This window comes from Myxine glutinosa, chromosome 7, assembly GCF_964187855.1.
Source record: "Myxine glutinosa chromosome 7, kmMyxGlut1.1, whole genome shotgun sequence".
Lineage (NCBI taxonomy): Eukaryota > Metazoa > Chordata > Myxini > Myxiniformes > Myxinidae > Myxine > Myxine glutinosa.
Window position 1 is genome coordinate 29,131,575 of NC_136267.1, and position 21,224 is coordinate 29,152,798.

The 21,224-nt window shown below is 44.5% G+C and overlaps 1 protein-coding gene across 1 annotated transcript in view; it reads right to left on the reverse strand.

Annotated features, from left to right (window-relative positions):
- The window catches only part of LOC137431082 (CST complex subunit CTC1), a 441,606-nt gene extending 420,464 nt beyond the window's left edge, over nt 1-21,142 (reverse strand). Inside the window, exon 1 of the mRNA XM_078782659.1 lies at nt 21,070-21,142. Coding sequence (XP_078638785.1) covers nt 21,070-21,094 — 25 coding nt within the window. The 5' untranslated portion in view covers nt 21,095-21,142. The remainder of the gene's footprint in view (nt 1-21,069) is intronic.
- Between the last annotated feature and the right edge of the window lie 82 nt (nt 21,143-21,224).

The following is a 21,224-nucleotide window of genomic DNA, read 5'->3' on the forward strand; positions in this document are numbered from 1 at the left end:
ATCAAGAGATAAAAAAAATAATCAGCGCAAAGCCAAAATACAACTACCGTTTCGGATGACGGTTACAAACCATACAAGGGTCAAATGGTTCATTGGATGTTATCCTCATCAAATCTCTTCTCAGCAAATGCAAAAGGAAGGGGGAAAATCACAAGACCATGAATTGCATCGCATTAATATAGCCGTCAGTAGTCAATTACTCCCCCACTGATGAATGCAGTGCCGGTGCAATTTCCAGTTGGTATTCGAGCTAAATGGCTTACATAATGTACTCGCCCATTACATGCCACGGGTATTGCCATCATGAATGTAGGCTCATTGTACTGAAGAGCTATGGCATTTAAACGAACATTACATAGCAGTTATACTTTTATACATTCGGACGTTTTCCCTTTTCGCCATTATAAAATATCTGCAAGCCCACTGGGAGAGCTTTTTCCGTTCTGCAACCTGGGTCACATGTTACATCCCATGTCAAAATGTCTTCCCCTAACAGAAACAAAAATACTAATTGTAGCAACATAAAAAAAGAATAAGAGGCTGAAATCCAAAGATAATTGCAATTTTGATTCATATGCAATACCTTTGAGTAATTTGAAATGAAAATAAATGCTACAAGTGATGTTGTCATGCAATGCAGCACTTGGTCTTTCATTTGATAATACATACCCATGTCACAGCCTCATGCTTTGTGGGGTGGTTTATGTAAACCAAGTTTTAGTATATTGGTATTTAATCCAGGCAGCCCAAGCTTCTTTAATACAACCCTATGTTATTAAAAGTCCACCGAATTGAAATTGGCATCCACCCGCATTATCGGTCAGAACTTCAAAACTAATAAACCTTCACTGCAGATGTAACCTCACACCTTCAAGTCTCACTTTATTAGGTTTCTATTTTTGCAACCAGAGCAGCAGCACAGATCTCAAAGTTCCTCAAGCCTCTGCCCCAATGCAACGCCATCCATCAGTTCTCATTTCCACAAACAGGTGTTTGGTTTTAGGAGAAAAGTTTTTTTTTTAATCTTAGAAGGCCAAGTGGTCTTTGAGATTACGCATTGGCAAAATTGAGCGGACAAAAAACGCGTTTTTCAGACCACCATTTGATCTTTAAATCGGAGGGGTATGATGTAAATTCAGTGTAAACGTGCCTTGCTCTAGGCTATCTCGTGAGGGCAATTTCGGTCTGATCGGACAAACCTTATGTTAGTCTAGTTATGGTGAAAAATGTTAAAATGTCTATAATTAGTTCATCACCTGAAAAAATAGGTCAAGGTCCAAATGAAATGGAAAACCAAACTACATTGGAGTCATCAGAAGGAACCCGAATAAGCAAAAAGCAAAGATAAAAGTTTCCGATAGGAAACTGGGAACCTGGAGAGGATTCGGGTTTCAGCCGCTACTCCTCAACCCTCAAACCCATCCAGGCGCAGCCAAGAGAACCCTCCAGAAAAATCTCTACAATAATTCACTTCTTCTTGGATAGATAGATGAAGAAAGAGAGAAAGAAAGAAGAAGCAAGAATTAAAATGAATAAGGAGAAATGTGAAAAAAGTACAAAGAAAGGTGAAAGGTTCAAAGATTCCCAACTCCTAGCCCAAGCTCCTAGCCCCCCTAACTCCTAGCCCCCTAACTCCTAGCCCCCCTAACTCCTAGCCCCCCTAACTCCTAGCCCCCTAACTCCTAGCCCCCCTAACTCCTAGCCCCCTAACTCCTAGCCCCCCTAACTCCTAGCCCCCCTAACTCCTAGCCCCCCTAACTCCTAGCCCCCCTAACTCCTAGCCCCCCTAACTCCTAGCCCCCCTAACTCCTAGACCCCCTAACTCCTAGACCCCCTAACTCCTAGCCCCCCTAACTCCTAGCCCCCCCCCCTAACTCCTAGCCCCCCTTCACTCCTAGCCCCCCCTAACTCCTAGTCCACCCTAACTCCTAGCACCCCCAACTCCTAGCCCTAACTCCTAGCCCCCCCCTAACTCCCAGCCCTAACTCCTAGACCTAACTCCTAGCCCTAGCTCCTAGCCCTAGCTCCTAGCCCTATAAAGATGTTGGGAAGAACCTAGATAAATAGACCAGCATTACTTCCTCAGGCAAAAACGCAAACGTCAGACCCGCATACTCGCAGGCTAAAGGTGCCTTTGTCTGTATGTAGCGCAACTTCTCTCCTCCCCATGGAATAGTGTCCCAAGAACACATATGACTCTTGGGGCTGGCAGAATAGCCTAAAGCTATGTGCATTATCCTCTGAGCTGTCTCGCCAGGGTTTAAATCTCAGCCCAGCTATAAACTGTCACCCTAGTGTTTCGCAAGCAGGGTGATACATCCACGTGTGTGCTGTACTGTCCCTCGGATGGACGATAAACTTGGTACCCCATCTGCCAGAATTAGCTGGTAGACCTTAAAACAGTATCGTTCTGAAAGCGTAGGGGAGTTAACACCAGAACCAACTTCCTGCCTAAACTATGGGTAGCAAGTCTTCATGGAGGCTCCTTGAACCAGGTTACGCTGCTTGCTATTTGAATATGGTTGCTGTCTGGAAGCAATCTTTGCACCATAAAGAAAAATTAACGAGGTAGTTTTCAGGTTTCATGTGAACAGCCTTCAGATATGAAGGGCAACTGTCTCTTCGATGATGTGGAATCTAAACCATCTTGGCATCTCCAACAATGAGGCTAAAATACAAGGCCTGCGTCGTCCACTCACATTGCAGACACGCTCTAACATCTGGGGGGTTTTTTGGGGGTTTTTTGCCTTTCCTTTGGTCTAGCTACCTTTGCTCTCTCAGCCCAATGACCCTCATAAACTCCTCCAAGAAGCACACGTTGTTCTTCCATCTCCGCCATGGATGAACTCCAAAAATCCATGCTTTCCACCCACCTCCACACCTTTGTTCCTCTTTCCTACCCTTTGTGTTACTACTTCCAGAGATGGTGCAATCACAATTGCTTCAAGCAATTGGTCCACAACCATCTCTTGTCATTCCCCACCCATGCTCAGTCTTTTCTACACCCATTAACCTGACTAAACTAAACACAACACTATTAAATTCAGGTGGCTGTGTTACCTTCCTCCTATCTGCTCTTCATTCATTTTCCATATCGGCTCAATTCTCATATCGACCTCTCACCTCGTAACTCCTCGTCTGCCGCCGTGCCAATACCTGACTGTGTTTGCCGTTCTGCACGACTTCGACCTTCAGCCAGCGTGGGGATCCGTGCACTTTGGGGAATGTTACATTCCACTCACGTTTGGTGTATCATGAGTTTATTGCTTTGAGAGCATTGGGGAATGATGGTACCATCATATGTATTGTTCATTTGATGCAAGTGATATTTTCATTGAACTTTCTTTGAGAGTGTTATTATTGTGTATGTGAGAATTCTTAATACAATTACTTGTTTTGTTCTACAATTGCATCGGTGTGGTTTTACCATGGTTTATTAGAACACTCAGAATAACAAATCTTTCTGCCGTGTTCCCTCTCGAGACTCTGATGTGCACCGTAACCAGGATTTGGGGAGGTAATACGTAACACACGATATTAAATAAATGAGGGTCGAATAAGTGTCTAAGGGGAGGGGTGGGGAGGTGGGTTGACCCCCAAAATAGTAGTTTACTTTCTTCTCCGTTACATATTTTGTGCGTCATCCACACGTACCAGTGATTCCATGGTTCTACCAGGTCAGCCGAGGGGCATTGTCCATTTCTTTTTTTTTAAACACATTCACAACTCTCCCCGATGAGCCTAAATTTTGAATCCAAAAATGAAAAGTCAAACTCTAATATTATACATTGTGGTATTCTAAACTTTCAGTATACAAAGGAAGAAATACAAGGATGCCGTGAGCAACTCAATCTTGGCAACATGTTTAACTAAGCCTGTTCCCGTAATCTATATATATAAAACACTGTGTGTGTGTGTGTGTGTGTGTGTGTGTGTGTGTGTGTGTGTGTGTGTGTGTGTGTGTGTGTGTGTGTGTGTGTGTGTGTGTGTGTGTGTAATGTTACCGATGGACTCCTAAACGGAGAGGCTCACGTTCTTGATATTTGGCACAGACATGGCCATTGAGCCTGGTAAGAACATGGCCGACCTAAAAATTTATTTCATAATATTTTTTAACCATATTTTTACCTCAGCGCATTTCAGCGAGGAATATTATGCACGGAATCTGACCGGTCGCAGAGCAGCGCGCTGATTCGCTCAGAGCGATCACGTGATGTTCCTTGCCGCCATTAACTCAACTAGGGCATGCCCGTACGTGGGTGCCCGTTCCTTGCCAAAAAAAAAAAAAAAACGCTACCCGTACGCTCTACCCCACCCGTACGCCCGTACGCCCGTAAACAAAAAAAACAACGCTCTTCGCTTCCGCCCTTCGCTCTGACTGAATTGGGAGAAATAATGCGCATAAGAAATCGAGAAATTATTATTTTCTCCGGAAGAAATCGAATTACGAACCGTAATGGCGCAGGCTCTCGGGCTCGCAACAACGCGTTCTGTGATTGGCTGCCGGAAGTGAAGTCTTCACTGTCGCAAATGTGAAGCGATGAATACGATGAATCACAAATTAGTTTTTATTAGTTTTAAAACATAGTTTAACGGCAACATAGTTTTCCAACGTGAAATAAATGAATACGCTCTCAAATGTGCCGTCCGAGGCAGAGTCTGTTCGCCACGTTCGGCACACGTGATAGCTCGCTGCTCTCTGATTGGTTGAATCGTTTTTTGGACATAGCTCGGTAACTACTTGTCCGATTAATATGAAACCTTGAAAAGGCACATCCTCGGGTCCCCAGCAATATACCTGGCAAGTTTAAAGTATATCGGACCCGTGGTTGTCGAGAAACAGCGGTCACAGACATACAAACATACAAACATACACACAGAGATTACTGGAATTATAGATAGATTACGCGTTCGCACGTATTTCAGAGCGAAAAGCGATTGCCTTTTTTCACATTTGAGCGACGAACATTGCCATTCACACCACATAGGTTTTTCCCCCTTTCATCTTTAGATCCATATCTTTTGCCATGACGTAGCGCATTATGGCTCGCTCGAGCTCGAGTTAGCCAATCACCTGGGAGCATGAGGCCACGTTGGCCACGCCCATGACAGGACGCAGAGTTGCAATCGATCGCTCAGAGCGATCACGTGATGTTCCTTGCAGCGCGATTGCGTTTTTTCACATTTGAGCGAGGAACATTGCCATTCACACCACATAGGTTTTTTTTCTTTCATCTTTAGATCCATATTTTTTGCCATAACGTAGCGCATTATGGCTCTCTCGAGCTCGAGTAAGCCAATCACCTGGGAGCATAAGGCCACGTTGGCCACGCCCACGACACGACGCAGAGTTGCAATCGATTGCTCAGAGCGATCACGTGATGTTCCTTGCCGCGCGACTATATATATATATATATATATATATATATATATATATATATATATATATATATATCTATATATCACTCAGATCCCTCACAATCGACCACCACCACCTCCTCCTGCAATACTAAATATCACTCAGATCCCTCACAATCGACCACCACCCCCTCCTACAATACTATATATATATCACTCAGATCCCTCACAATCGACCACCACCTCCTCCTACAATACTGTATATATCAATCAGATCCCTCACAATCGACCACCACCCCCTCCTACAATACTGTATATACCACTCAGATCCCTCACAATCGACCACCACCCCTCCTACAATACTGTATATATCACTCAGATCCCTCACAATCGACCACCACCCCTCCTACAATACTGTATATATCACTCAGATCCCTCACAATCGACCACCACCCCTCCTACAATACTGTATCTATCACTCAGATCCCTCACAATCGACCACCATCCCCTCCTACAATACTGTATATATCACTCAGATCCCTCACAATCGACCACCACCTCCTCCTACAATACTATATGTCACTCAGATCCCTCACAATCGACCACCACCCCCTCCTACAATCTATATATATAAAACACAGTGTGTGTGTGTGTGTGTGTGTGTGTGTGTGTGTGTGTGTGTGTGTGTGTGTGTGTGTGTGTGTGTGTGTGTGTGTGTGTGTGTGTGTGTGTGTGTGTGTGTAATGTTACCGATAGACTCCGAAACGGAGAGGCTCACGTGCTTGATATTTGGCATAGACATGGCCATTGAGCCTGGGACAAACATGGCCGAGACCATATTTGACGAGATCCATATTTTTTATTCATATTTACCTCAGCGCATTTCAGCGAAGTACCCGCTAATCTCAGCCAGTGACAGAGCAGCTCGCTGATTCGCTCAGAGCGATCACGTGATGTTCCATCCCGTCACACGTCACACGTTTGCACGTAATTCAGGGCGAAGAGCGATTGCGTTTTTTCACCTTTATGCGATCGTGTTTTGTGTTGATTTTGTGCGATATGAATTAAATTTTAATTCATATTTCGTGTTTACGAATTCGAATACGAAGGATTTCCCCTTTCCCCTTTCGATTTCGAATACGAGCTTGAGTCGAGAGGGCGAATGTACGGGTTGGGAATGTACGGGTCTCCCTTCCCCCGCCCGGCAACGCCGGTACTGGAGGGCGTGGGTCACAGGATCGGTGAGTCTCCAAAATCCGCTTCGTGCTCTTGCGAAGATGCAGGACGATGTCGCGATTGTTGTGCTGCTCTCCGACCATGAGAACTGCAACGTCATTGTTGACTGGCCCTCCCCTTCCCTCCCCCTCCGTCCTCCCCCCCCCCCCTTCCCCACTCCCCCTCCCCCACCCTTTTCCCCCCTCCCCCTCCTTTTTCCCCTTCCCCCTCCCCCTTGTCCCTTCCCCTCCCCCTCCCCCCTTCTCCACCCCTCACCCTCCCCTCCCCCCCCCCTCCCCCCTCCCATCCCACTCCCATCCCTCACCCTCCCCCCTCTTCTCCCCTCTCCCCCTCCCCCTCTTCTCCCCTCCCCCCCTCCCCTCCCCCCCCCCCTCTTCTCCCCTCCCCTCCCCCCCTCCCCTCCCCCACCCGGCAATGCCGGGTACTTCTGCTAGTAAACTACATATATATATATATATATATATATATATATATATATATATATATATATATATATATATATATATATATATATATATATATATACACACAACGGTTTATATAATGATATTGCGGTTTATTTATAATGTGGTTTGTATATATAATGTGGTATATATATATATATAGTTACGGATTCGTCACTTCCGTTGTTGTGGTTTTCATCCACTGTAAACATTTTTGATTCCATGTACTATTATTGTTGTCGTTTAAGGGATGTAGAGGTTACTATTTTCAAAAGGTAAAAAAGTTAAGGTTTTAAATGAGGCCGGAACCGGGCGACGACTAAGAGGAAGAAGACGAAGAAGAGGAAGAGGAAGAGGAGGAAAAGAAGGCGGCGCGAGTGAGTTGGACAAGAAGGAGCCGAGCTACTTGGAGGTTTGGAGCAAACGCTGGCGAACGGGAGTCACGAGTGAACTTTGGGTTTCCCGGGAAAGGGATTCATGCGACAGAGTTGTCCTCGCTGTGACAGATAAACCTGCGTGTCAGGTTTTGCGGTGGATTCCGAGGAGAATCATCGTCGGGCCGTTATGCCTCGAGAACGGGCCGTCGGCCATTTTGGACTCGCGCGCTTGGCGCATCGCTCAAGGTTTTTCGCTTCGCTTCAACCATTTTCGCCGCATTCAGACGTTTATCTGGTGTGTGTGTAACGTGGATTTTGAAGGTTAATTTGCGGTTCGCCGACTGTGAGCCGTGAAAAGTCCACACCTGAGGGTGTGATTTCCCAGTCGCCTGGAGGGCGCTTTTGGATTTCCCAGTCGCCTGGAGGGCGCCTTTGCACAGCTTTGGCAGCGTGACTGTGACTGTCATCCGAACGGGATTCTGGTCTCGATTAGACATCGTTCTGACGATCGCTGGAGTGGATCGACTTTGGCTTGATGCCGGAATACGACTTTGGCTTGATGCGGGAATAGAGGCATTGGGAATGTTATTCTTTTCACTCACTTGGAGCACATTGAGTTATATTGTACGAACCTGATGGTACCATCATAGGAAATATATATTGGTTGTACAATTGATTACTATTGTTTTTGTGTTGTTATTCTTGTGTGACCTTAATACAATATTTGTTTGTTGGTCACAATTGGTGTGGTTTCACCATTAATCTTTGACACAGAATAACACATCTTTCTGCCGTGACTCCTCTCGGGGCTCGGAGGTACACCGTGACCGGGGTTTGGGGAGGAGCACGTAACAATATATAGTTTTCGGCCCCACCTCTCAATGGTAAAAAAAAATCACTAAAATTCTGGTATCTGGATCTGAATCTTCATCAAAATCTAATCAATTTGCCCTCGTCACTCACTCAACCTGTCCACCCAGTTTTGTCCGAGTCCATCCACAACTTTTTGAGACATCCTGCTCACAGACAAACAAACAAAGAGGGGTGAATCCATTTTCTCAAAGAAGATTGCAATTTGTTTCTCGTATATAAATTTCACCTTCGGTGACAGAGTTAATAATTTGATATTTAAATTGTGGACAAGTTCTCAAAAGAAACGATGCAAAGTTTCCTATCCATTTTTCTACTTCAAAAATAAAGTTCAACAACACAAAGACAGAACAATGATGTACTGTGAGGCAATGTTGATGATTAATGAAGACAGAAATACCAACGTCCATCCCATGAGGTCTACGATACAAAAAAAAATCTGTTCCCATCAAGACTTTAGTAGAAAGATGTGTGAATGTCACTGTCTGCAGAAGTTACATCTTATATATTTTTAGAATTAATAAATTAGACAGAACAAATATTTAAAGCAAATAATAATATCAAGAGCCAACGAATTATTCTAAAATTGCAAGTCATTTACGACGCAGCAATTCCTGGCTTGCTGGTTCATTGCTGAGTATTCTTCCCAACTTAGGAACATTACAAATCCTGTTCATTGCATCGAATTCCACAAGCCATTGCAATAATGGTGCCATGTGCTGTCATCGTTGATTATTAATGCACTTGTGTTGATGTTAATGTTACAGCCTTGACAATTCCACACAAAAAAGTAATTTACTGATGCTTATTGGGAATAAAACATTTGAAAACGTGGTCGAAAAAGCAGCATTTCCAAATCCATGCAAGATAGGAATAATAATAATGTAGCAACAAATCATTGATCTCATTATGCTGTAAATAAATTCCTATGAAATATACGACCTTGGACTTAACCATGTACAGGAAGGCTAAATAGGGAGTTTGTACCAGCTCATTCCATCAAACTTATTAATTCTTACGAATACTTTTTAGGTTATCTCATCTCGATTCTGGGAGAGATGACATTATGAAATGGGCTGTTATATCCAGACGTCCATCCATCCGTCCGTTAACTTTTCACCAATTTTGCTGCTCCTCCCATATCACCGAGCTGATTGTTCTGAAACTTGACAAATGAATACAAGACGGTGGTACGCACAATCCCTCCCCCTTCGATTTTCCGATTTCAAATCATGCGGGCTCCCAAGGGGGTTATCCCACAAACTTCAGATCCATACTCACCCTTTATGTACCAGCCGATTGCTCTGAAACCTGATATGGCCCTCCGACGCAATGATCGGCAGGATCGCTCTGTCTTGGAATTTTCAATTTCAGATCATGGGGTATCCAGGAGAGTGGGGGGGGGGGGGAGGGAGGAGGTTGGGGGTGTAGTTACCCCCTGAAACTTTGCATCCATACTTCACCCTTATTTACCAGCAAATTGCTCTGAAACCCGATCAAGAGATGACCGTCACCCACTTGGGGCTATTTATTATTTAATACACAAATGGCAGTAAGCGACCCGAAACAAATCGTCATTGCTAATAAACCAGTGTTAAAGTCAACATGCAGCAGGACACAGATTTGCACTCTTGCCCTTCTTTCGTTTTTGTGGAAGCAAAGCAAAGATGGAATAACGAAGAACATGCATGCACACACATGCACCACTGTGATGGAATGTCTGTTGCATGTATGACTGATTATGTCCATCGAAGGTTCAGCCAGTTCATAAGAGACGGATATGTAGAGATTGCTCGAATAACGGACTGCAGGGATCGTTTGAAAAACAGCTGCAAGAAACGAGGTCAAGATTGCTGGAGCTCATCCGCAGCCCTGCTTTACACCAAACGAGTTGGAGTCAATAGTCTTTACAAAATTAATCACACGTTCTCGTGGGGTCAGCCGGGGAAGTATGGACAAAGTCTTTCATGAACTGGCTGACCATGTTAGGGCATGAATGACGTTTGACGAAGGTTAGAGCAGGAATTTGGACATGGTGCTGGTGATAGCTCACCTACTTTTCGCAAAGGACAGAGTGGGATCTTTAATGTCCACCAAATAACGTTAGTAGACGTGACTCCCAGTTTAATGTCCATGTGAAGGACGGGACAGACACTGATGGATTACCCTGCCAGTGAAGCACCAGGACAGCAGTTATAGCTGGGCCGAGATTCAAACACAGACAGCTTAGAGGCGAGTGTGCCAACCTCTAGGTCATTCTGCCAGCCCGACTTGCAAGCAATATCTTTGATAAAGATGCTTCCTGTCATACAATCATGGAATTGTCAAACTGGGCAAACAATAAAACTTTAACAAAGTCCACAAAATGATCTATCGTTCATGTTAAAACCTTTGGAGAAATTCACGGTGGCAAGGCAGGAGTCTTTCGTTCAGAGTAGTTACCTCTGCCACTGATGGTGGTTTTCAACCATGTTTGCTGTCTGTCTGTGAGCACGATATCTGAAAACGTTGTGGATGGATACAGACAAAACTTGGTGGACAGATGGGTGTGTGACAAGAATGAATCAATTAGACATTGGTGAACATCCGAATCCGGATACTAGAATTTTTAAGTGATTCTTCACCATTGAGAGATAGGGCCAAAAACTGTGTGTATGTGTGTGTATATGTATATATATATATATATATGTATATATATATATATATATATATATATATATATATATATATATATATATATATAAATAAATATATATATATATATAATTAGGGTGGTCCTCAAATGTACACCAAAAAATAAAATTGGACTTTTTTCATGTGCTTGTTGCTAAAATTGTTCCTTGTTGTGAAAAAATGAAATGTGCCAAAGATGGTTTCTGCACGACTTTATTTACTACTGTCACACATGGGTTGAAAATTACAATGTTTCAGTATCGACACACAAAATTGTTTTTAATAAACTAATACTCAGATGTAATCCCAAATCAGTAAGAATGTATGACAATCATCATAAACACACAGGGTAAGAGTCCTCCAGACCATTGATTCCTCATTAATAAGTTCTGTGGTAAATTATTTCCTCTTTATCTTCTTTGCGTCGGGGAACTGATGGCGATGCCACTCAACAACTTGCAACAGGTACTGGCGCTGCTGTTCATCCTTTGTCAAGACTTGATTGTAGTAACTGTATTAATGCTACACCACGTTCTGCAAAGTCGTTGACAGTGGCAATACCATGCAAGACTTGCTGTGATGACTGAAATGATGGGTCATCAGCCCACTCACCAGGGTCCTTTTCTAGGAAGTCAGTATTGACTTTGAATGCAGTAAAAATTCGCAGTGAGGCAGAAGTAACAAAATCTGCAACAGTCTTGGCAGCGATGGCTTCTTTTGCTGTAAGATCCACATGTACCCGTGGTTGAGGATTCTCTTGGCATTCTTCTTTAAGAGCAGCTACTATCATTCGCTTGACATCAAGCTCAACACTATCGTCAAACAGAGCAAGTCCTGCCAGTTCTTCGCTGAGGTCCCACAAGTGATTGGAAAGCTTTTGCTGGTGGTTTCGGCAATCACTGAATCAGGATAGAAAGTGAGTGCTTTTAAGAGAGTTAGGTCTCAAGCGGGAGCGCCAATGGCAGATGGAGCGCTGAACCAGGCTTTGGTATACACTGCTCCAACAAATGCTGTAAAATGCTTTATGCCAGTGAGTTCCTTTGGGGTCTGTCGAAACTGATCACGGAACAAGTAGATCTTGATTCCATAAATCACACGGGCCATCCATCTTGCCCGATGCATGGCTCCTGGCTGCATGAACCTGAATCCTCTCGGAGGATGCTCACCAAACAGAATAATAGTCAACTCAAGAAGTTCACGGTAGTCATCTCGCAGTTGGCCCGATTCCAGTTTCTGGATGCAGAATGAAATGACATCTTCTTTGCAACTTAAAAATACACCTGAAACTACAGAGTCCAGGTCATCAGGCATCATTGGCTTAAACTTGCTTTGGTCAATGGAAATCCAGTTTGACTGGAAACGCTTGAAGACGGCTATCTCAGGTCCTTTTGATGGACCAATAAATGGTTTGAATGATGCCATTGCTGCCTCTACCACTAGTTTCAGAATGTGATGCCGGCATGCAAAATGTAATAGTGGTCGTCCAAGCTTTTGCTGCAAAATAGTGCATGCACCAAGTGCTGAACCAGTGTTGCTGGCGGTCGTGTGAAAGCTCATACCTGCCACCATGTCTTGCAAATGCCATTCTTCGAGGCATTGCATAACAGCAGCAGCTGTTGCTAGTCCAGTTCCTGCTGGCAGCTTTGGCACACCCAGAAGCTTTCCAGTTCCTTGAGGGTCACTGACAATGACAGGAAGGCGATCAACTTTTTTAGTCCCATCGTCTGGAAGGAGCTTGCCATCCCAATGAACCACCAGCCTTGTGTTTGGAGCATAGGAAGCCTGGTTGTCACCTGCAATTGCCTTCTGTTGGATCCGCCTGGATTTCCTGATCAATGTGCAGTTGATGGCCAACTCTGAAGGGTCATGTCCCAGAGCAGAGGCTGCTGCTGACAAGATGTGAACATCTGATCGATCGCTAACCTTGGTGCGGTCGAGAGCTGCTGTTAGGTCCGGTGTAACAATGCTACTTGCACGCTTTCGGCTCTGCCTCTTTGAAGCAGATAGAACAGCAGAGTCGTCATGATCACTGGCTTCAGCACTGCTGTCTGTTGATGATGCGAGCTCAAGAGTCTCCTCTCGGGCTGCTTGCTTCTCTTTTTCATGCTGCTCTCTTTCAGTCAACACCTTGTCACGTTGATGTGTCCGCTCCTCTTTTCCTGCTAGCACCTTGTCAACACCAACCATAAAGCCCCATCGACCTGGCTCCCGTTATGCCTCAAGGAATTCACGGTCCTCTGATATTTTGATCAGATCAAAGACATCAACATGAGCAATGTCAAATAAGTCACGTCGACCGGTTTGAAACTGCTCTTCTTTCTTTATGAGGGACAGATCGCCAGCTCTTTACTTTCAGGATGGATCTGTATTGTTCTACTTTTCTCTCTAGTTTTGCAATGATATTCCGCTCATCTACAGTGGGGATCCGTGCTTTCTCCCAGATGCATAATGTCTCACGAACAACAGTTATTGCGGCACTGCTTATGTTCAATTTCTCAGCATGATGTTGCTTAAAGTATCGCTGCAGAATCTCTTGCCAAGATGGGAGCCGAGTTTCTGGTAGTTTTTCAATATGGCAGCCTATCAGCCACACATGGTTCTTTTTTTCTGGTTGCTTTTCTTGAAGTACTTGCACTCACCATCATAACTGAAACAAACCGAAATAATTTCTGTATAGTGCTGATTAGCAGATTAGCAGGGGCCATGTGACAGTGGTAAAAGTTTTCAAAATGAAATGAAATTTTAACCAATTTGTTCTCTCTACAGGTGTAATAAAAAAATGTTAAAGCACTTTAGAAAAGTTAATGTTTACATTTGAGGACCACCCTAATATATATATATATATATATATATATATATATATATATATATATATATATATATATATATATATATATATATAGTTACGGATCGCGGATTAGATGTTATTTACCGAGCGGTGGTATTGCCGCGACCTAACAATTCCCCCGATTCTTCCCCAACTCACCCGATTCCACCCGACGTTGACCAAGTCGCGCTATGCTAAATCAATGATTTGGAAAGGACACAACGACTGGGATAAATGAAACGACACAAGGGGTACAGTTCTCAAGACCTCCGGAGGAGGATATAATTGGTGGTGGAGAAAAGGGGTAGATTACAAGGTATGAGGTAAAGCACAGAAGAGATAGGCACTTAGACACAATCTTATCTATCCCAGACAGACCACAGACAAACGGAACAAGACTGGCTTACACAGGGATTGATGGCAGGGAAGGACAGGCAGTCGATAGCACAAGGTGCACCTTGGCTCAGGGACAGGATACAGCTCAGTCTTTGGGAGGTCTCTCGGCGCTCGGAGGGTGCGTCCTTTCTCCTTCAGCTCTGCGCGCATCTCACGTCACCTCCCTCTTCCTGCGCATGCTCAGCGAGAGGTGACACGCCCTCGGCTCGTTGGCTCCGCCCCAGATGGGATCGGTCCGCCGCTTCTATTGGGTGCGGGGGTTACCGGGCTCCGCCCTTGACGAGGGGCTGACAGCGAGCCCCTACTTGGTAACCCCGTCGAGCACATGGTCGATGGCGGCTCGCTGGAAAGGCTTGGTGCCCTCCCAACACCCCCTACCAACCAAGCCGGAGTGAGGACGCGCACTCCCCGCGCCGCCGCCGCTGTTGTTGTTGTTGCTGTTGCTGTTGTTGTTGCTGTTGCTGAACCGTGAGGAAGAGCTGCGGGGAGGTATTGGGAGGTCCTAAACTTCCTAACGGTGCCATACAATCACATTCTGGTGCAACGAAGAGTCAGAGTTAATGGAAACGAGTCCTTAACTGACATAAACTAAGAATAACTAGCAAGATGTCCTAGAGTTGTCTACGTGAGATGCGGTGGACCTGGATGCGACATTTAATGGGGGAAATAGGGGGAGGTCGGGTCTACAGAGTGTTGTTTACAGGAAATGGGACTAGGGAATGGGGGATTGGGGATAGTTGGGAAGTATGGAGGAAATAGGAGAATATTTACAAGCGGATATGGATGGATGCCAATCTCATATCCGCAACAATATATATATATATATAAATATATATATATATATACACACACACACACACACACACACACACACACACACACACACACACACACACACACACACACACACACACACACACACACACACACACACACACACACACACACACACACACACACACACACACACACACACACACACACACACACACACACTTGGCATTTAAAATGGAATATTTTTTTTGTGGGGGTGAACTTACTTTTCAAGATGACTTGGAACCAAAAGTTCATTGGAATTATGTTGAAATTATTCTAGATTTTGTTAATCTGACCTTTAAAAGAAACAAAAACCACATTTGACATTTCAAAGCAAATAAATTGATCCTTGAAAGTGATGTAAACTGATATCGAACTCAATTCACGGACAGTACTGTGTTAAACTTCTGTGCGTTTTCCAGAAGTATCTCTTTATTTTGCACATTAGCCAAATTTTTTTTCAACAAAAACAAAAGCTAAATTATGACTGGGATTACGGACAGTAAAATTACAGTTCAGTACTTCGTGTAACCCCCACGAGCATTCAGGAGATCACATACACGTCGAGGCATGCTGTTCACGAGATTTGCCAAGGTTTGGAGAGGAATCACTTGCCATGCAGTGACAATAGCCTGCTGCAATTCATGCAGAGGTAGGCTGCTGAGTGCTGGTCCAAGTTGTCGATTTGACGCGTTAATTCTGCCCACAAGTTCTCTGTCAGATTCATATCCGGGCACATGGCAGGCCACTCCATATGCTCTACACCATGGTCAGCAAGAAAGTGTTGGATCATGCGAGCACGATGAGGCCGTGCATTGTCATCTTGGAAGACAAAGTTTCCTCGAAAGGCTGCACGAGCAAATGGAAGCAATGTTTCTTCCAGAATGACCCTGTACTTGAACTGGTTCAGGTTTCCATTCAGAACAACCAGGTCAGTTTTGCCCCCTGCATGAAAAGCAGCCCAAACGGTCACCCCACCACCTCCAGCTTTGACTCTTGGCACTATACAATCTTCGTTGTGGGCTTCATGCACTTGTCTGCGCACTCGGACACGGCCATCTTGACGATAGACCAGAAATCTAGACTCGTCACTGAAGGTCACGTGATTCCAGTGTCCTGGCTGCCATTGACAGTGCTCTCTGGCCCACTGCAATCGGCACTGGCTGTGTTGTCTGGTCAGTCGTGGCTTTCTCAGGGGACGCCTGGCACGATAGCCTGCTTGAACCAGTCGTTGGTTGACTAGCCTTCTGAATACAGGCACATTTGTCAGTTGCTGCCACTCAGCCCTAAGCCGATTAGCTGACTTGGTACGGCCATTGCGGACTAACCGGTGCAGCTGGCGATCATCTCTCCTTATGGTTCTGCGTGGACGTCCTCGCCTCGGTATTGGAGTAGGGACACCCCTCTGAGCATTTCGTTTCAGGATCTTTGACACCTGACCTTGAGTGATGCCATACTGCCGAGCAATAGCACGCTGTTTCATGGCAGAATTTCGTAAAGCCACCACTCCATGACAAACAGCATTGTTAAGTTGACGGACCATCTCCAGAGGAAGCAGCAATAACTTTTGTAGACGTGCAGCAGTTGTTTTCCACTAATACAGAACGCAACAACCCTTATATACCCGATTGTGAAGCCAATCGTCAAATGTACCTGTCCTTACATTTTGTCACGCCACCTGTGATATAATCCTGTTATTGACTTCTTGCTGCGAAAGACAATCAGTGACATGGTTCTTTCAACAAAGACATCACCGAAGGGTAAAAGAAACTCACCAGATTGATATATTGAGTTCAGAAAGTAAACCCAAGTCAAGAAGAAAAAAAAATATTCCATATTAAATGCCAAGTCTGTGTGTATATATATATACTCTCCCAGAGAAGAGAGAAGTCGGAAGTGGACGCAAGAGTAGAGCTGGATGAGATGGAGGAGCGGTTGAAACAGGAGGAGGTCATGGGGGTGGTACAGCACGGCTTGGAGTGGAGGAAGCATGAGCGATGGGGAAAGGCATGTGTGAAAGAGAGGAGTAAGATGGTTGAGAGAGAAGTGAGAAGAAAGGAGGAGAAGGTGAGATATGTGAAAACAGATGGAGAGGCACAGCAAGGTGCTTGGACGCGGTGGGAAGGTGTGCAGGTAAGGACATTGAAGTGGCAAGAGATTTGGAGGATGGAGCCAATATTGTTGAGTTTCCTGTTGCAGGCAACGTATGATGTGCTTCCGTCACCATTAAACTTGAGATTGTGGGGGTTGTTGCAGGAGGAGAGATGTTCTTTGTGTGGATGTTTGGGAACGGTGCAGCATTGGGAGCAGGAGGATAAAAAAGGCGGCATGATCAGGTGCTGGCGGTGGTAGTGCAGATGGTGCAACAATAGGTGCTGGGACCGAGAGTCTCGAGAGAAGAGTGGAGAAGAGTGGAGAAGGAGACCAATGGGGGAGAAGTGTTGTTTGTCAAGGAGGGCCTAGTGGTAAGAGGTAGAAAGAGGAGGAGGTGGAAAGCAATCGAAGATGCTTGTGATTGGCAGGTGGTGGCAGACCTAAAGCCACAATTGGTATTCCCAGAGGACATCTGTGTGACAAGGTTGCAGCCTGACATTGTCATCTGGGCAGGTGCAACAAGACAGGTCATCTTAGGGGAATTGTCTGTACCTTAGGAAGAGAACATGGAGGAGGTGCACAAGAAGAAAAGAGGAAAGTACAGTGAGCTGGAGACAGAGTGTTGGGATAAGGGTTGGTGAGTTTCCTCTCAGCAATTTGAGGTGGGGTGCAGAGGTTATATTGGCAATTCCTTTTCTGCATTTCTTGCTCAGCTTGGAGTGAGTGGGACAGAAAGAGGAAAGATGTGTGACAGAGTGGCCCAGGTTGCCTTGAAAGGCTCACCTTGGATATGGAGGAAGTTTATGGAGGCATGTTGAACGGTGTAGGTTGAGGTTGGTGGTTCATTTCAGCCTAAAGGGGTGGTGACTGAGCGCGGAAGATAAATGGAGAAGTGTGAAGTTGTGAAGTTGTGAAGGTGTGAAGGTGTGAAGGTGTGAGTGAGTGTGTGTGTGTATGTGTGTGTGTGTGTGTGTGTGTGTGTGTGTGTGTGTGTGTGTGTGTGTGTGTGTGTGTGTGTGTGTGTGTGTGTGTGTGTGTGTTTCACAGCAGAGGGTGTATGTGTTGCATGAATGTGTTTTTGTTTGAGTGGTGCATGTTGTAGGGTAGGTGGTCGGTTGGTTTTTTTTTTTTGGTGTGTGTGAGTGAGTAGATAAGGGGCTTTGGATTCTGGGAGTGGAGGTGGTTTTGTTGTTGTAGTCCATGTTCTCACTGGCTGGGGGTGGGGGTATGTACCCAGGTGTAGCTGCTGCATGTGGAGGCGTATATGCCCCTGCTGGCCCACCATCGCTGACCGTATCGAGGTTGAAGGGCCGAAAAAGAATGATGCTGAGGACCTCGACTGAGGACCCGGTCAGTGAGGCACACTTGTTTGAAATTATATATATATACACATATAGCAGAATATCTCAAAATAATGTGAACGGATTATGACAAAACTAGGTGGATACGTTACGTTGGGTAGGCGACAAAAACAAGCAGATTAGATTGGTGATTGGTCCAGATCCGACCTATGAGTGGGATATAAAATGTAAACTGTTCAGCCTGATGGAAGTATGCTCTCTACCGAGTGCCGTTCCAGGGAATGGACTGACTCCCTGAAAACTTAATAGGAGCAGAAAGAGTAGACAGGTTTAAACTGGAATTACACAGGTACTGGGGTTGGAGGGTACATGAACATGGGCAGGCCTGGTAGGTAGCTTAAGTATGGATGGGTGATTGTAGTGACGATCAAATACCCACCCCTATGGGGAGAACACTTCCTGCCAATTCGTGTTGACACCTGTCTTGTATTCTGACGAATCAAATCCAATCTTTTTATTGTTGTGCTACTTTTCACTTTTTTCTTGGCAGTGGTTCAATTGTTTGAATTGCAATTTAATAACCTCCATACACCTTAGGTGGCGGAGGTTATGTTTTCACCCGTGTCTGTTTGTTACATGTAAAAATTGAAGATTTTTCAAGTATATTGGTTCGACTTGTGCGTTATTCTGTCTGTCTGTCTGTCTGTTTGTCTGTTTGTCTATTTGTTTGTCTTTCAATCACCTCTCAATTTTACCAGGTCACAATTTTAAACCGATCTTTACGAAAGTTCACCAAATGGTAGAATTGGTCAAAAGGAAAAAGTCTATTCATCTTAAGGTCAAAAGGTCAACATAGGCCAAAGGTCAACAACTTTATCGAATTTCTAAAATCCTCAAGTTTCATCCGATTAACTTACAGTTTGAAAAGGATTTGCATGTCAGATCACTGAAGTCAACCACCAATTATTTTTGAGGTGAACATAGGCCAAAGGTCAACAAATTATTTTAGGGATTTCACACATATCATGCTGTGTACCACATATTTATTGTTTGTTTGTAAACAGGATTTCCCCAAAAGTTGTGGATGGATTCGGACAAAATTTGGTGGAAAGGCTGGGTATTTGACATGGCCGAAAGGTTTATAATTTTTTTTAATTTTTCAAGCGATTCTTCACCAATAAGTGATGGGGCCAAAACAATATTTCACAACGTTGTGGATGACGTGTGGCAAAACTTGGTGGATGAGTTGGGTAAGTGACAAGAACAAGCAGATTCGATTTTGGTTGAGGTACGAATCCAGATCCGACCTATCAGCAGAGGGATACAAAACTTAAACTGTGCAGCCCAGTGGAGGTGTGTGTTCTACTGAATGCAGAATTTTTTTTTCTTCGTTCTCGTTTTTGCTGCAAAAATATATTTTCTCAAAATCGATTTTCGCTTCATTCTTTTTTTCCAGTAACTGAATTCTGGCCAAAGTATTTAATTTTTTTTCCAAGATCTTAATAGCCTCGGCCCTAATAAATTGACCATTTCCTGGAACTTTTATAAAATAAATTTTTTTTGTTTTGTATACAAGATCGAGACTCGTGTAAGAGATAAAATTAGGCATATTTATCGGACTTTTTGAAAACTTTTGGACAACCCCCTCCCCCCATCTCGTCCAAAAAGGTTTTTGGTTACCCATTCCCCTCCCCCCCCTCCAAAAAGGTTTTTTGGTTACCTTCCCCAACCTCTCCCTCCAAAAAGGTTTTTTGGTTACCCTCCCCCACCCCTCCCTCCAAAAAGGTTTTTTGGTTAACCACTCCCCACACCTTCCAAAAAAGTTTTTTGGTTACCCTCTTCCTCCCCCCCCCCCCCAAAAAGTATTTTGGTTACCCTCTTCCTCCCCCCCTCCAAAAAGGTTTTTTTGTTACCCTCTTCCCCCTCCAGAAACCTCCCCCCCTCCCCCACCCCCTCTAAAAAGGTTCTTTGGTTATCCTCTCCCCGCCCCCTCCAAAAAAGTTTTTTTGGTCATCCTCTCCCCGACCCCTACAAAAAAGGTTTTTTTGGTTACCCTCTCCCCCCCGCCCCCCCCCCCTCCAAAATGTTTTTTTGGTTACCCTATCCCATACCCCTCCAAAAAGGTTTTTCGTTACCCTCTCCCCCGCCCCCTCCAAAAAGGTGTTTTCGTTACCCTCTTCCCCCCCCCCCCCCCCCGCCCCCTCCAAAAAGTTTTTTTTTAGTTACCCAGGTGTAGCTGTACCCCACCCCCCAATGGTGGTGTTAGTTCATTCCTCACCCTACAAAGAACAAAAGAGAAAAAAGAATTAAATTAATAAACACGCTGATGATGTCCCTGTTCCTAATTGTGTAAAAACCTGATCGAATTAATTAATGTGATGTTGATAGACCGCAGGCAAGAGGCACAAAATATCATACTTTGTCAATCCTTATTGTAACGTTGGACATAACGTTCAAAGCAAGAACGTAGGGTAGGTAGATTCGGAGCCAACAACAATATAATATCGGTTGTGGAGATGATACGCCAAGTAAAAAACTGAGAGGAGGAAGAGGAAGGACACCGCAATCAGAATTTTCAAATTCCCGCCAAATCTGCCAACGTAACGATCACAGCTACAATATGCACAAGAACGAAGAAATTAAATAATTTTAAGGGAGGGAAAAGTGAAGTATCAAACCTTTATTTTCTCCACACAGCTCCATAACTTTAACCCGTCTTCCGCGTTTCAGGTGTCTCCAGCCTGAATTGGCTCGCCAGTTTGGCCACGATAATAATAATAATAAAACAAATGAATTCATTAAAACTTTTTTCATAATATGCATTTCAATTTTA